This window comes from Condylura cristata, unplaced genomic scaffold, assembly GCF_000260355.1.
Source record: "Condylura cristata isolate star-nosed mole 26May11 unplaced genomic scaffold, ConCri1.0 scaffold00013, whole genome shotgun sequence".
In the NCBI taxonomy this organism is placed as follows: Eukaryota; Metazoa; Chordata; class Mammalia; order Eulipotyphla; family Talpidae; genus Condylura; species Condylura cristata.
This window is the reverse complement of record NW_004567114.1, coordinates 16015696-16031550: the sequence shown is the minus strand read 5'-3', so window position 1 is coordinate 16031550 and position 15855 is coordinate 16015696. Positions and strand designations below refer to the sequence as shown.

General features: G+C 43.3%; 1 protein-coding gene across 1 annotated transcript in view; it reads left to right on the top strand.

The window, feature by feature from the left end:
- Nucleotides 1-2534: 2534 nt before the first annotated feature.
- TSHR (thyroid stimulating hormone receptor) overlaps nt 2535-15855 on the top strand; it is a 119257-nt gene continuing 105936 nt past the window's right edge. Inside the window, exon 1 of the mRNA XM_004681650.2 lies at nt 2535-2771. Within this exon, the coding sequence (XP_004681707.1) occupies nt 2605-2771 (167 nt within the window). The 5' untranslated portion in view covers nt 2535-2604. The remainder of the gene's footprint in view (nt 2772-15855) is intronic.

The window sequence follows — 15855 nt, the reverse complement described above, 5'->3', positions numbered from 1 at the left end:
GGTCAGCTCCCTGGCCAGGCATGGAACTCAGGCCATAGTCATGATAATGCTGAGTCTTAACCCCTAGGCCACCAGGGAGGTCCCTTTAAAGCATCCTTTGTGTGTGTTTGATGATCTCGGTACAGACACTATCCCCTTTACTCAAACTGGTTAATCTTCTCCTCTCATGTATTTATTTGCCCCAGTTTAAAAGTTACACTTAGGGAAGAAAATTGCCTTATTAATTCACATAGCAATTTGTCCAGCAGGCTGTTAGAACATGGTTATCCTAAAACCATGTTCCAATTTACTAAATTGAAACTGGTAGATTTTACCTACATTCTGATGGCCATAAAACCAATTTCATGCTGTCTAAGTCATGATTAAAATGTTACAGATTTCAGCATACCACTGCTGTTTCCAGCAGAAGAGATCCAAATTAACCTTCCATCAAGAATCAAAGAGAAACACCCAACAAAATACAAGAAACAATGATTTTCAAGAGTGTAGGCATCAGACAGTCAAGCACAATGATACCATTGAGATAGGAAAACAAGTAAGCCTTATGATTGCCCCACGTATTGTTTTGAGGGCGTTTCCAAACCATGGGACAGGAAAAGGGAAGCCAATTCACATCGCATGGATGCTCTGAAACAAGAAGACAGAGCTGAGAGTTTGGGTAGACACAGGCAGCTGCATTTTACAGGACAAACTTCTAGAAAGAGAAGCGTTACTGAGAGAAAACTAGAAAATGATGAAGGGTCTCCATGGACAGGGTAGGAGTCATCACATGCATGTAAACACATGGAAGCAAAAGAAAGAAATATGTAACAAGATTGGAGGGGAAAAGATCCATCCCTTGCTCACACAGAGTAGAATAGTGACTACTCCCATCAACCAAACTGAAACACCACATAATTCATGGAGCATTTAGATGGAATATTCAGAAGAGTCTTGTCTCAGAAGTGGGGGATAATTAGCACTAGATTAAATGCTACACTGGATTAAATGCTACTCTAATCCCACCTAGTATCAAAAGCAATGGCAAAAATTATTAAAATGTTTCCAAGTAATATGACCTCATCTGATAACATCTCAAGAATATTTATGCGGGGGGGGGGGGGTCTCCCATGCTGGCCTAGAGTTTACGTTTCAGCACTATTACTGCTACAGCCTGAGTTGGCTCCCCTGCCAGGGAGCTGATCCACACATGGCGCAGCAGACCTCTCCCGTTTCCCCAGCTGCTCCCCTCAGCAGTGTATTTCATTAAATCGGCCTGCTCTGCTCCCCATGCTGTCTCTGGTGAATCATCTCACCCCCTGCACCTCTGGCTTACACCGAAGCTCTTCTATGCAAAGATAAATAAAAATCTTTAGAAATAAAAGAAAAATCATTCAAAAAATAATAAAAATAAAGTGCAGATCTGATTTAAAAAATAGACTATGTGAAAGTAAAGAATCCAACACCCGAAAGAACTTTGTAATGTCTTCCATCCAAACTAAGTTGATCAAGTCTGCATTGAAGAAAAATACAGACCATTTTAAGAAAAAGAATATCGACCGATCTAAATGAGCGGAAGTGGCAAAGATATTACAATTATCAAACACAAACATCCCTGTGGTTGAACTGTCACCCCACAAAAGCTATCTTGACGTTTTAAGACCTAGTGTATCTATGAATATGACCTTATTTGGAAATAGGGTCTTTGTAGCTATTCCAATTAAACAGAAGTCATGCAAGGCGGGCCCTCATCCAATCACCCAATCTAAAGACACCATCCAGAATCCACTTGCCAGCGTTTAGTCCACGGTGTTCCATTCCAGCGCACAACGCTCTCTGCCATTCCCAGGTCTCCCCAGCAGATGGCCCCAACAGCCCAGGTCCCCACCCGCCTGGCCACGTCCGCCCGCTGCAGTGACAGCCCCTCGCCGCCAGGCGGCTCCCGGTGGGGCGTTCTGCTCCAGAGTGCGGGCCAGCGCGCAGCGGTAGGGGTTTGCGCTGAAATTGGAGAACAGTGAGAATCTCCCAGGGGTGCCGGGCTCTGGCTACGTCGGTACCTCGGGCTGGCCAGCGACGTGTGACCCCCTTCGACACTCAGCAGAGGCATCCTGGGCCAGAACTGAAGTTCTGCTGGATATCGGGGTGTCGGCCCGAGACAGCGCATTCCAACTTTGGGTGGAGAGTGCGTGCAGCGCATCCTGGCAAGCGGCGCTTTTAGGAGGCGACCGGCGGGCAAAGGGGCCCACTGGATGTAGGGACAAGGCAGAGAGGAGGCGACTGCACTAGACCTTGGCGAGAACTCAGGGAGACACGCACAGGGCAGAATGGAAAGCAAGAGGGACCGCCTGGACCGGTGTTAGACTTGAGGGAACAGAAGCAGCAGGCTGCGTAATTCTGGGTAAAGAATGTGAAGCAAGTAGGCTTGTTTGGGTGGAGAGTTGCCTAGGGAAACGGAGCACTTACGAGCTCTTTCCCTCTCCAGCCTCCTCTTTGGTGCTGAAGTCACGACCTCGCAGAGCCTTCCTCCGCCTACCCTTCTGCTCCTGCTCCAGGAGCCCCAGGAGCTAAGAACTGAGAATAAGACGTAGTGGAGAATGAAGAAATAAACTTGGGGACCTGTGGAAAATGAGGTCGACGCCCCTGCTGCAGCTGGCTCTGCTTCTCCTCCTGCATGGAAGCCTGGGGGTGCCGGGGTGTCCTCCGCCCTGCGAGTGCCACCAGGAGGATGACTTCAGGGTCACCTGCAAAGACATCCACCGCATCCCCAGCCTTCCCCGCAGCACGCAAACCCTGTGAGTACCTGGGAGAGAAGAGGGGAGGACATAGAAGCCAAGGGCTTGCAGAAATGTGGGGGGCTTGCACAGAAAGAAATAGGCAAAAAGGCAAAAGGCTGTGTGTGTGTGTGTGAGTGTGTGTGTGAGTGTGTGAACTCAATTGTCCAGGCCTAGGACTCTGACACACCCGAGGTATTCATAACATAGGAAAAGGTGACAAAACCTTGGTACAAGATGAAAGTGAGTTTTTCTTGATAAATTTGCTATTTCTTTATTTTGCCTCTTTCTAGTCCTGGCTGAATTTTAGTTTCACTTCAGATATTTTAATAAGACTATAGGTAATGAGAAATTGATCTTGTGGATCTTATTTTAGGAAATGAAAAAAATCACACAAAAATTTGTTTCTCCTTTTCAGCTCTGTCGATGGGAAATTATCTTAGTAGGTCTACTGGTTCATCTGCTAATTAACAAAAATATAATCAGAGATGTGGTATATATATATATATATATATATATATATTTAGATGTGTATGTATCCTTCCTATAAAGTGTGATGGTAGCTTTGTCTGAAGTATCCCAAGTTACTTTCTCAAATGTGAACTATCCACCAACCAGCCTTTGGGTTGGGCACAGTAGAGGTATAAAGAGATGAAATGTCATAAAATATCTTTTGTCTGCATGTGAAATGTTGCCAAGTTAGAAACTTAATGTTATGTAAGTCATATATCTGTCTGTTGCTTAGCAAACATTTACATCAATGACCACTGAAAGCATAATTGCAGATAAAGTCAAGGGAGGAAAGGTTTTCTTGAGTGGGTACAAATGAAACAGAAAGAAATAATAGTAAAACAAGCAAGGCTAGGCAAACATAGTTAAGGTAACACAAGCAAGTTACTAAAGAAAACACAGGTAGATGAAAGTTGGTGCTGAATTGGTACTTCAAGTTTTTTTCTCAAGAATTTTAGCTCAGAGGGACAGTCCATGTAGATGTGAGCAGAGGTAAGCATTTCCGTGCTCTAAGGTAACTTCCTTTCCTATCTCACCTGGATTAATTCGTGCAATAAACTCCTGGTAGAGCTTCTTTCTCTGTGCCACCTCCACAGAATAAAATGCACTCTTATCCTCCTGGGTAAGCACCTACTTACACTTGCTGTGGCCTCTGGGAAAAGAGTCTTTGGTACAACCTATAAAATCCTTCAAGAGTAACCTAGTGCTTCTCTCAAACCTTTGGGCCCCTCCTGAAATTTTTCCACTCCTCCTGAACAGAACTTCTGGCACTTTCCCCCAAATTCTCTGCTCACTCTGCCTGAGGCTCTGCCCTCGATCTACAGCAGTTTTCCCCTTTCTTCATCTGCCAATGCCTAAGATTCAGGCCAAGGGTCAGCTGGCCTCTAGACTGGATGAATTACCCCATTACTGTGTGAGAACCCCATCCTCACCCTTACCCACAGCAAGTAACTTGCTGATTTTCTTCGTGTGCAAGACATGAGCTCCCCTTCCACAGAGACTCTGTCATTTACTCCAGAGCCCTTGTTCCCAGCGCAAGGTCTAGAACTACTCTGGTGCTCAAACAAAAAATGATGTTAAATAATGAGTGAACAAAAAGTAAATATTAAGCCTCAGACTGCTTACTGCGTGGTAAGTGAAAAGACCAGAGGCATCACGTCTTCAAGGAACGTCTTTAAAGATGGCGGAATCCAGGGTCAGAGAGAGAAATGTGGTTCTGGAAATGGCAGGGAACTCGGAGTCATCCTGCTTCTGATACCACCAATGTAGGGGAGAAAGGGTAATGCTGGGAACAATCACGGGGAACCTGGGGTCTCCTCACCGGCTCCTCATTGTGCAGTTAGGTGAGATCATTTGAGAGCACCCCAGTTGCCTCTGGGTGAAAGACAGAGCTCAACCAGCTGTTTTGTGATGTCTGTGGTTTAAGCGAGTCTGAAGGAACCCACTGAACTCAAGACAGTGACAAGGACACTCTGACCTTGAAAACAAAGGAGGGACTCAGTTCTGAAGGGAGAGGTTATTCTGAGAGAGGGAAGCAAACACTACCGAAAAGTATAGGTACAGGAGCATGCTAATAATTTACACAATGATCACAAGTATTGCTAACAGGAGCCAAGCAATTTTCAAAATTTTGAGGGGCAGTTGCACTCTCTTGTTGAAGGAAGGCTTATGAAGATGTCAAATGTAAACTAGCTGCTTATTGTGCTGGTTCCTGTCCTCAGCATGATACATAGTGCTCAAACCACTGAATTCTCTTAAAATACAAGTGACTTATTGACTTAAAACTCTCATTTGATAGATTAGGAAATCAAGGCTCAAAATGCAAAGTCACTGACTCCATGTCACACAGCTTGTATACCCTAGCAGTGCCAGGATATGAGATAGCACAGAACTGTACCCTGAAACTACTTCTCACAGGCACCTTTCCACTCCTCCCTGCAGGGGCATGAGGCTTTGGAGAAAGACTTTGAAAACTGGTGATGTCCAATAAGCCATAGTAGCTTTGGGGGCTTTTGACCTGAAAGAGAGCAAATTCTAATCATTAGCCAGCCAGTGTGCACATGATCATAGATGTAAGCAAGAACTCAAAAAAATAGTAGGTCAGGTGGAAAAGAGATAGAAAGGACAGAAAGAATAACAGGCCTGGGAGGAAGAGAGGAAAGAAAGATTAACATAGAAGGTAAGGGGAAAATTCTCTGCTAAAACAAACCAGCTCTTTGTCACTGAAAACCTGTTCTGGGTGGTAGCCATTGTCTGAAACTAGATGCTGTGTAAACCATTGCTAATCATTTTACAGATTATTATAGTGCTGGGAGCCGTTTTTTTTTTCCAAGCCTTATCTTCTGTCCATAATAATGGTGCTGAAAGGGAAAACAGATCAGATCACCTCTTCTGCACTCCCCACACATTTGCCTCGTGGCGGGGTGGGCAGAAAGTTCTTTTGTTATTGGTCTCACTAAAACACTGGATCTTTTTCTCCACCTGCACCCTCTGGGGTGAGGGATGCATGATTCACTCTCGAATAACAGTGGCTCCTCCTGGAGGGGGTGGGGGGCGGCGCATGATTCACTCTCACATAACAGTGGCTCTTCTGGGTGCAGGACTGAAGGGGAGCTGCAGCCCATCCCTGCCAAAGAAATATCCTGCAATCTTTGATATATGGACAGTGTGTACAACATTACTCCTCTCATGTGAGACTAACTGATCTAAGGTAATTCAACAGAATAGAACTGAGCATTTACATTTGGGCATGTGATTGAATATCATATTATCTCCAAACCAAAGATGGAAAGATTGACCATCATTCTCATCCAGAAAGCTGCCATGGCCCCTCTGTGCCCCAGAATACCCTGATGAGCCTCCCTTTTCTGATTGAGGAAGTGGAAGGGATTTAATTGTTTTTTTCCTATAGACATGGGTTTTTCCTCAAGAAACTGAGGCTATCCCTTGCCTTATCTTTTTGACCTGTCAGTTTCACAAAAATGTTAATCAGCACCTTCACCTGCAACCTTCTAGGGTCTCAGGCCACAGCACAGTAATGTGTAGTTACTTGAGCATTATTGCTCCTTGAGAAATGTTTCTGAAGGGGCTGCTGCAGATGTTTTCAGGAGTTCTCTGCCCATCTCAACCATTTGCACTCTGCATCTGTGACTGCCTGATAGGCTCTCCCTGTATTTTCTGAACCACAGACCAACGTCTGCAGAATTTTTGCCTTGTGTGTTCCACTTGTGCTATTATTAACTCCATAACTTTTAGTGGACTCCTTTATTTTTTTAATATTTACTGCTGTATACAAGAACTGGGGTACAGGCCAGAGGTGCGGGAGATGCACCAGTGAGAGAGAGGGCAGAACAGGCAGATCTACTGAAAGACACCGCTGAGGGGAGCAGTGGACGAGACAGGTGAGATCTGCTGTGCCATGTGGGTCACCCTCTGGGCAATCACTCCCACTGTGGTGACTATGGAGCGCTTCATAGTGCTGTGCTTTCACTCCTTGCCCCACCAGGGAGGCCACCGAATTACATGTTACTCTTTCCAAAATGTTTCTTTCCTTAAGCGAGGTTGGAGAGGGTTTTCTGTTCCCACCCAAATCCTCAACTGATAACACCTGGAGTAAAATAAGTCATGGAGTCTGGAAGCAAGAAGAGAGTCCTTCAGAAGACATGCAAGCACAGCATGTGGGTGTTGCCCCACAGGCGTCTGTTCTGCAGGGAGCCAAGTGTCCTTCAGGTTACAACCACCGACCACGACTAAAACAGCCAAGCAGTGTGGACGAAGCCCACATCCCTCTACATGTGGAACAGGCATGACTTAGAATGCGTGAGATTATTCCAGGTGGATTACCCATGGGCATCCAGCACCAGTCATGGTGAGGGAAGGACTCTTTTCCCAGGGTCTTTCAATTCTTCTGAAACTGCCAAGGACATGAGATGGGGTGAACATCTCCCCATGTTTCTTTCACAGTTATTATCTTCCTTTATCAAAGAAAAGGCAGCCAGAGGCTTAGGACATTCACAGATAGTCATCTTGAGCTTGAATATATCTGCATTCGCTGTATTTAGTTTTCTGCTATCTGCTATTTGTAGCAAATTATTCTAATTTTCTATTTATTGTTATGATATAAATTTTCTTAATGCATAAGTGGTTAAGTCTCAGCACTATGAAGCTATCACCAGCCACTGCAGCACGAATTCCATCCCCGGCCAGGGAGCTGACCCACACGGCGCAGTAGACCTCTCCTGCCTCACTGTTACCCTCAGCAGTGCGTTTCAGTAGATCTGCCTGTTCTGCTCCCCACTCAGTCTCTGGAGCTCCTCTCCCCCCTCCACACCTCTAGCCTATACTCCAGTTCTTGTAAACATAAATAAATAAATCAAAAAAAAAAAAATAACATGTAATTCACAGAATCTATCTATAGAATAGGCTTTGAGAGGACCCAGAGCCCACAGTAGGCAGTAGAGCCACAACCAGCCATGTGGTTAGAGCAACTCCATGGACAATTTGTGGCCACAACCCTGGCCCCTGCACATCTGTGGTGCTGCCATAAGTACTGTCCCAACTGTCCCTTCCTCTCAGGCTGCAGCCCGCGAGTGAGGCCCTGTATGGGCACATCTGGGCATCTGGCCTAGGTCACTTGCTGAGCTTTGCCTTCCTCTTGTGGGAGACGCAGTGGTGGGTCCTTCTGTGATCACACACAATGTGGAGATTTCCCACCAAAGGGGGCCGATATCCTGGACATCAGTCATCCTCACCCTGCAGAAATACAGTAAGCACTGACTCCACACACTGCACACAACTCCAGGTTTGATAAGGAATAACACCAGCACATCCCTACCTCAGGGATCTTACGGACTAGTGGGAAACTGAATAGTAATCAAATAATCACTTAAACTTACTTATACGTGTGTTACTTGATAGGGGTGGGGCAGGCTTACACTGAGCTCAGGGGAGGTTTTGAATGACCACCTGAACCAGTTGGAGTTTAGGGATAAGGAGGTGCAAAGGGTGGAATGTGTGGAAGTAGGGTTCCAGGAGATGCTGAGGGGAGCGGCAGACAAGACAGGAGAGGTCTGCTGTGCCATGTGGGTCAGCTCCCTGGCCAGGGATGGGACCTCAGGCTGAAGTGGCTGCTAGCTTCATAGTGCTGAGCTTTAACCTGTTGTGCCGCCAGGGAGGGCCCAACTTTTCTACTCTTAATCTCCACCAAAGGCAGTGAAGGAGTTTGATTCGTTCACTTGGGACAAAAATTTTTCTGGGTAGCCAAATATGTTACTGCTTTTTCCGTAACACCATGCTAGTCAAGGTCAAGTCTGACATCCAGGGGGGTAAATGCTGTGTCCAAAGATGAATTACTGGGCAGTAACTAGTTTTAAAATCCATCATTTGATTCATTCAAACAATAAATATAAAGCCTTGTTTTTTTTTCCCCATATATTTATTATTTTTATTCTGTTTGTAGAACTAATTAATTGCAATAATTGTTCATTTACTCATTTCTTAGTATCTTAGTATTTTAAATAAAATGTTTGTAGAGCTAATTAATTGCAATAATTGCAATTTAAGGAGGCTTTACTCATTTCATAATACATTAATATTTTAACAAAATAGTTTAAGTGACTAAGATTAAAGCACTTAGAGGTTTGATGAGACTTTCCAAATGCTTAGGAAATTCTTTAAACTTTGTGAGTACCTGGAATCAGAAGTCTTAGCCTTCCCCATGTTTTCTAGCAGCAGGGGGCTGAAGTGGTTCTTCTACAGAGAATTCCCTCCTGAGATTGTGGTAAAGACCTCATTCTACTCTTTCCTAGATATGCTTTTGAGAATGCACAGAGGAAAAAGTAACTTTCCCCCTACCCTGAAGTTCTTGACTGGGGCTCCTGTAACCAAAACAAAGAAACAAAACCAGATTAACAAGAAAAAAGCATACAAGTTTATTTAATTTAAAAGAGTTGCATGGGCCCTCCCTGGTGGCACAGCGGGTTAAAGCACAGCATTAAGAAGTTAAAGCCACTTCTGCATGAGTTCCATCCCCCCACCCCATCCCCCCAGATGACCACATGGCATGTCAGACCTCTCCTGACCTGCCTACTTTGTCAGTCTGCCTGTTCTGCTCCCCACTCTGTCTCTGGTGAATCCTCTCACTGCCCCTGCACCTCTGGCCTGAACCCCAATTCTGTATGCATAAATAAATAAATCTTTAAAAAAAAAAGTTACATGACATGAGAAGTTTCATAGGGAGTGAAGACCCAAAGAAGCCATCAAACTTGGGCAGTTTTTTTTTTTAATGACATAGTTTTGAGATGGCATTGGCTTACAGTATCATACATCATTTAGAAGTGGGGGAATCATACCCTTCAGATGTTTGTTACCGTGTACACCATGGTGGCACCCAGTCTCTTGGGACCCTCCACATTTTGTTCCCCAACACTGCTCTCTGCTCTCCCCCTCTGGTAGCCTCAATTATATAATCAGATTTCTAGGGTTTGTTTTAGTTTAATTTTGTTTCTCTATATTCACAAATAAGTGAGACCACTCAGTATTTTTCTTTCTCTCTCTGACTTATATTTGCAAAATCCCTCTGGTGTCTTTTTTTTTTTTTTTTTTTTTTGAGTTAGTGGGGTTTGGAGTGCGGGGTCCTTGGGTTCACTCTGAGTAAGGTTTCACCAGATGCAGTGAGTTCCCAGGTGAGATTCTCCACGAGACAGAGACTTTAGTTCTATCTAAAGAGCTGGTGTATTAGGGAAAAGGACAGAGGAGTAAAGGACACTCACATAGGCACAAGCGGGCAGGAAGAACTGCCCCCGAAGGGACAGCTTTGCTGAGAAGCCTGCATGGTCACAGGCAGGTGGCCTGAGGAGAGCAGGCAGGAGGCTGCTGCCCTATAGAGGGAGAGAGTGGGTGGAAAGAAGTACCTGCATAGGCACAGGTGGGCAGAGGACTGCTGCCCTGTGCTGGTAGAGACACTGCTCTGATACAGACAGCTTCTCTCTGAGAGGGGCTCACTCCCTGTGAACTAGGTTTGTTGGTTTTGAATAGAATCTGAAAGGGACAGAAGACCCCACAGTGGGCTCCATCTCCACATTGTTATCTTTCACCTTGTGGGCCTGTGATAGACACCCCTACAGCAATCTGCTACCTGTCAGGATCTTATGCTCCGTAATCTAGGCCTTGGGGCCTAGGGAACTTGGTTTCTAGAGCTGGGTCAATGGCTGTGTGAATCCCTTCTGCCCCCAACTCCTTGTGTGAGTCAGTCTTGTGATGACTCCTTCCTCCACCACCTCCAGTTCCATTTCTGTGTCACATATGGTAAAATATGGTCCCTTTTTTATAGCTGGGTCAGGTCCACTGTGCACACACTCACAATCTCTTACCCTGCTTACTGGTCCTCTGAGGTGTAAGACTACACATTATGTTCTTTCTCTGTCTCACATTGTTTTTCCCTCACTGCCGTCACATTTCTATTCAGATTTGACCTTCTTAGGCTGGTCTTCACTTTATAAAACTGAACACACCTGCTTTCATAATTTTTTAATCCAAAGCACTTGTCTCCTCTGATCAACTAGGTAATTTGCTTGTTTTTAGGTGTCTGCTTTATCTCTTTCCATACAAGAAGATAATTTTCCCAAAGAAAAGCTTTCGTGCTGTTACTGTATCTGTTCTTGCTCAGTCTTGTATCCCACATGCCCAGAAAGAGTCTGGCATAAAATCTATGGTCGGCACACACTTGTCAATGCAGTGAAGGTCTCAGGAGAGAGTTCAAAACCATCTCACTGAGCTCTTCTTTTAAAATTCTTTTACCAAGTATCAATTCATGACACTTAAAATGTGTTATTAAATGAATTGTATCTGAATTTATCAATTAATGAAAGTAGGGTTTTTTTTTTATTTTCCAGAGCTGAGAAATTCCCTATTTTACTGTTTCCCGGTTATAGAAAGTATGTTTGTCACCATTTAAGATTAGGCCTTACTATTCAGTAGTTCATGGGCTTGCTCAGGGCTCTGTGATTATCCTGCTGGGGATCTAGGATTATGTGAGAATTTATGTACCTCAGTGCATTGTTCAGTCTATAAATTTCCTCAGATTTTCAATGGTATTCTTGACCCATCTCCTCAGATTTTCAATGGTATTCTTGACCCATCTCCCCATTAAGAAATTCCCTTTTGGTGAAATTTGGCATTTTTGTGTACATTTGATATTAACTATGATGCAGCCTTTCTATTTCATTATAAACAATGCTAAAGCATATATTGAAAAAAAAAATAGGCAAAACCCCCTGACCTTTGAATGTCGTGGTTTGTATCCTGAATTTTGATGATCCCTTTTCTTTGCCTCACACTATGGCTGTCACTTGAATAGGCCTTTCACACAGATGTTCACTAATGTGACTGTTTTTCAAGCCAAGCCATTAAAAACAGATTTTATACTCATCTAATGTCTCATATCTGACAGTAAAATTATCTTGGCCCTATTCTACCGTCACTGACCCTTTTGAGCACGCTAAATTATTCTGACTTTCATAACTACAATTGAAAATAGTTGAAGGAATTTTAATTATGGACAAAATGATTCTGGTTTTTTCAGTGCTACAAATTAGATTTTAAAGGGTTCAATTCAGATGCCATACTGTCCTTACTTTACTTCATTTCTGTATAATCCTTAAAAACCTTGAGAATGTTCCTAAAAAATTCAAAACAAATACTCTCCTTCAAATTACAAAGCAGCCATTTGTGATTTTTAAAACATCATGTAAGTGGTGCTTTCTTACATGTTGTGCCCTATAAATATGCTCTGGATAGTTCTGCCACAGAAAAATTGAAGATATTTTACCTACGGAATATTCCAGAAATTCAAAATTTTCATTGTTACCTTAACTAAACTCTCCACACCCGTTTGTACCTGGAAAGAACAATCTCTGAACAATTTTTTGTTCAGAAATAGGATTTCTGTATTTATATAATATCATATATGGCACTAGCTTAATTTTACCCACACCTGAGCATTTGCATAATTAGGAGAAGAGCTGGAAATTGTCTTTTCTCATTTCCAGGAATGATAACATTATATTTTGCTATTTTGCTCTTTTTGGGAGCTGGAAAACTGGAAGGCTAACTTTGGGGAAAGTTGGTGATATGAGAATAAATAAGATTTCATGCGGCCATAAATGTGGGTAGTCCCATAAGAGCGTTAATGAGCTTCGTCACAACTTATTTTCTCCTCCAACTCTTTCCTGTTGTTTCTGGATTCATGGTCATAGCCAAAAGATTTGAAATCACCAAAAATCTAGGTGGCATTTTATTGTAGATGATTTTTCTTCTTCCCTTCCTTTCCCCTTTCTATTGTCAATAAATATTTGTTGGTAACCTAGGACATGCTAATGCAAGTCTAGACATTTTACCTCCTTGACCTTCTATTCTAGCAGAGGGAAATGGCATAAATAAATAAATAAATATAATAAATAAATAAATATCACAGAGTGTTAGGTTAATATTAGTCAGATAAGTATAATGTAGAGTAGATAAAGACATATAGGTATAGATAAAGATGTTACTTGAACAATTCTGGGGTTAGGAGCACTGACTGCTGAACAGCTGAAAATCTGCATGTAAGTTTTGACTCCCTCAACCACAGTTGTCTCTTGTATCTTCAGGCCATTACTGTCAAGACACCCACCCCATTCCTCAGTCTACCGATGCTCAAGTCCCTTAAGGTTGGGCCTCTGTCTCCTTGTGTTTCCCATTCAACATTCCACCAAGGGATGTCTGCTCTTGGTGATTGCTTGAGTGTGGAACCCACAGAAATAAACCTGAGTCTGAGTGGACCCCTGCAATTCAAACCCCATGCTGTTTATGGGTAAATTGGAGATAGTTGCATTCCGAGTGAAATAAGAAGGTATTATAGGGCCTCTGGTGGCATCTATCACCCTCTAGCCTGAGTTCCATCCCCCACTGGAGAGGTGACCCACATGGCACAGCAGACCTCTCCCATGTCACCCACTGCTCAGGTAGTAGATCTACCTGTTCTGTTCCCCATTGTCTCTGGTGAATCCTCTCAGCCACATACCTCTGGCCTACACCCCAGTTCTTCTATGCAAAAATAGTCTTTTTTGTTTTAAAGAAGCCATTAAAATATTTGACTCCTGCCTCCCAAAATTGCATGAACTTACTGCCTTTTATTAGGGTCATCCTGGGGTCACTGAGTTTGCTAACTACATGAACAGTGACAAGGATTTGAACCAGCCATTACATGCAGGGAAGGTGGTGAGAAGTGGCTGAATCCTGGATTTATTTTGAAGGCAGAGCCACAGGATTTTCCAACAGATTGTGTGGACTTTGAGTGAAAGAGAAGAGATGTCTTAGCCTGGGTTCTCTGGAAATCAGACCTGTGAGAGTATTTTTTTTTCTTTTTTTAATTGATGTTATATTGGTTTACATCATTGTTTGTGTTTTGGAAGTAAAGGATTCCCTTCAGCCCTCTCTCTCCTCTGCCACCTCAGTGCTATAGTCAACTTTCAAGGGTTAATTTTCTTTTTTCCCATGTGGTGTTGCTTATTTATTTTTTTAAATAATATAATAGTTTATTTTTACATAATTTTTCCATCTCAGTTGTAATCCCCGTGAACTTCCCATCACCAATCACCCATGTGCCATCATCACAGTCCAGTGCACTCCCCTCCCCCATTTTTGATCCCATCCCCCACTCTATCCCCATAAAATGTCTCTGGTTGTTCATTATTATTATTATTTTCTCACCTGGTCCTTTATACTCCTGTTATGAGTGAAACCATCTGGTATTTTTTCCTTTTCTTTCTGACTTATTTCATTAAGCATGATCCCTTCCAGCTCCATCCATGTTGCTGCAAAAGGCATGTGTTTATCTTTTTTGGTTGCTGAGTAATATTCCATCGTGTATATGTACCCCAACTTTTTAACCGAGTCATCTACTTTTTAGGCATTTGGGTTGATTCCATGTCTTGCTGGTTGTAAATATAGAAGCAATAAACATGGAGGTGCAGGTGTCTTTTTCAATCAATGTTTTTGTGTCTCTTGGGTAGATACCTAGGAGTGGGATTGCTCAAGCATATGGAAGCTCCATTTATAGCAGTTTGAGAAACCTCCAAACAGTTTTCCATTGTACTAGTTTGCATTCCCATCAGCAGTGCAGGAGAGTTCCTTTTTCTCCGTACCCTTCAAAGGTTAGTTTTTAAGTTTGGCTTTATCTGAACCTGCATTTGGTTTGTGATTCCAGATTGCAAAATGGAGGGATAGAGAAGTAAAGCTGTTGTTAGAAGCAAAGGGTGTTGATTCCTGGGGACTAGCTCAAAATTCAGATGCCCTATATCCAAGACCTTGTTTGGGAAGGGAGGAAAGGAGAACTTTCATCCATTAGTCCTTATGGTCCAGGATATTAAACTCAACAACCTCCCAGGTTTCTCTTGCATGGGTGATGAACAAGCTCCAGAACAGAAAAGCTCACGGTGGAAGCTGATTGTGGTGCGGGGCTGGGTGCTGCCCTGTGGGGTTGACCCAGATGTTGCTGGCCAAAACTCACAGGGAAGGTGGCTATCACATGGCCAGAATGGGAATATTATTATTATTATTATAATGAACAACCAGCTCAAAGCTCTTAAGTGACATATGAGGCATCTGCAGTGTAGTTCACCTGCTGAACTAGAAAGATCTACCCACACTTCCCATTGTGTCTGGTTCCCAGACTCAAACATGCGATCTCCAATTTTATGAGTAAGGTGCCCTCATCTCTTCCCTGGGCTGTGGGTGGGAGTGGGGCAGGGTAAAAATCCAATTTGCCACAGAGCTCCCTTTAAGATGCAATCTTTGCAAAGACATAAAAGAGAGTTGGATACACCATGTACCTTACAGGTGTGTGGTATTTAGTACTTTCCAAATGGTGTACCACCACCACCTTGACCTAGTTCTGATCCAGTCTTATAATTTTTAAAAAAGATTTATTTATTTATGCATACAGAACTGGGATACAGGCAAGAGGTGCAAGGACAGTGAGAGGATTTACCAGAGACAGAGCAGAGAGTAGAAGAGGCACATCGATGAAGTACACTGCTGAGGGGAGCAGCAGGTCTGTAGAGGTCTGCTGGGCCATGTGGGTCACCTCGGGGGCAGGGATTGAACTCACACTGCAGCAGCTAGCTTGCTGTGCTGCATCCTAATCCATTGTGGCCCAGGGAGGGCCCTAGTCTTATCATTTTTAAAGGAGATCCTTTCTTAATTAAGCCATTCCTGCTCTCCCAATCACACCTGGCAACCACACATCTGCTCTCTGTGCCAGTGAATCTACCATATGGACATTTTATACATTAATGGAATCATACACATATTTTCTTGTTTCGTCCACATTGTCAGAACAAGGACTGTGATCAATCAGACAAGTGGCCCAACAGGGAAAGATGACTTTTTATGCATGTAGTGAGCAGGCCCGCTTTATGTCTAACTACCTTATATCTTATATAAGATAATCTGAACCCTCCAAATGTCTACACTTATTCCCAGAGGCAATATACAAACCAACTCAACAATAGCCTTTTCGCATTGTGTTTCTTATGGCAACAATGATTGATGTCTC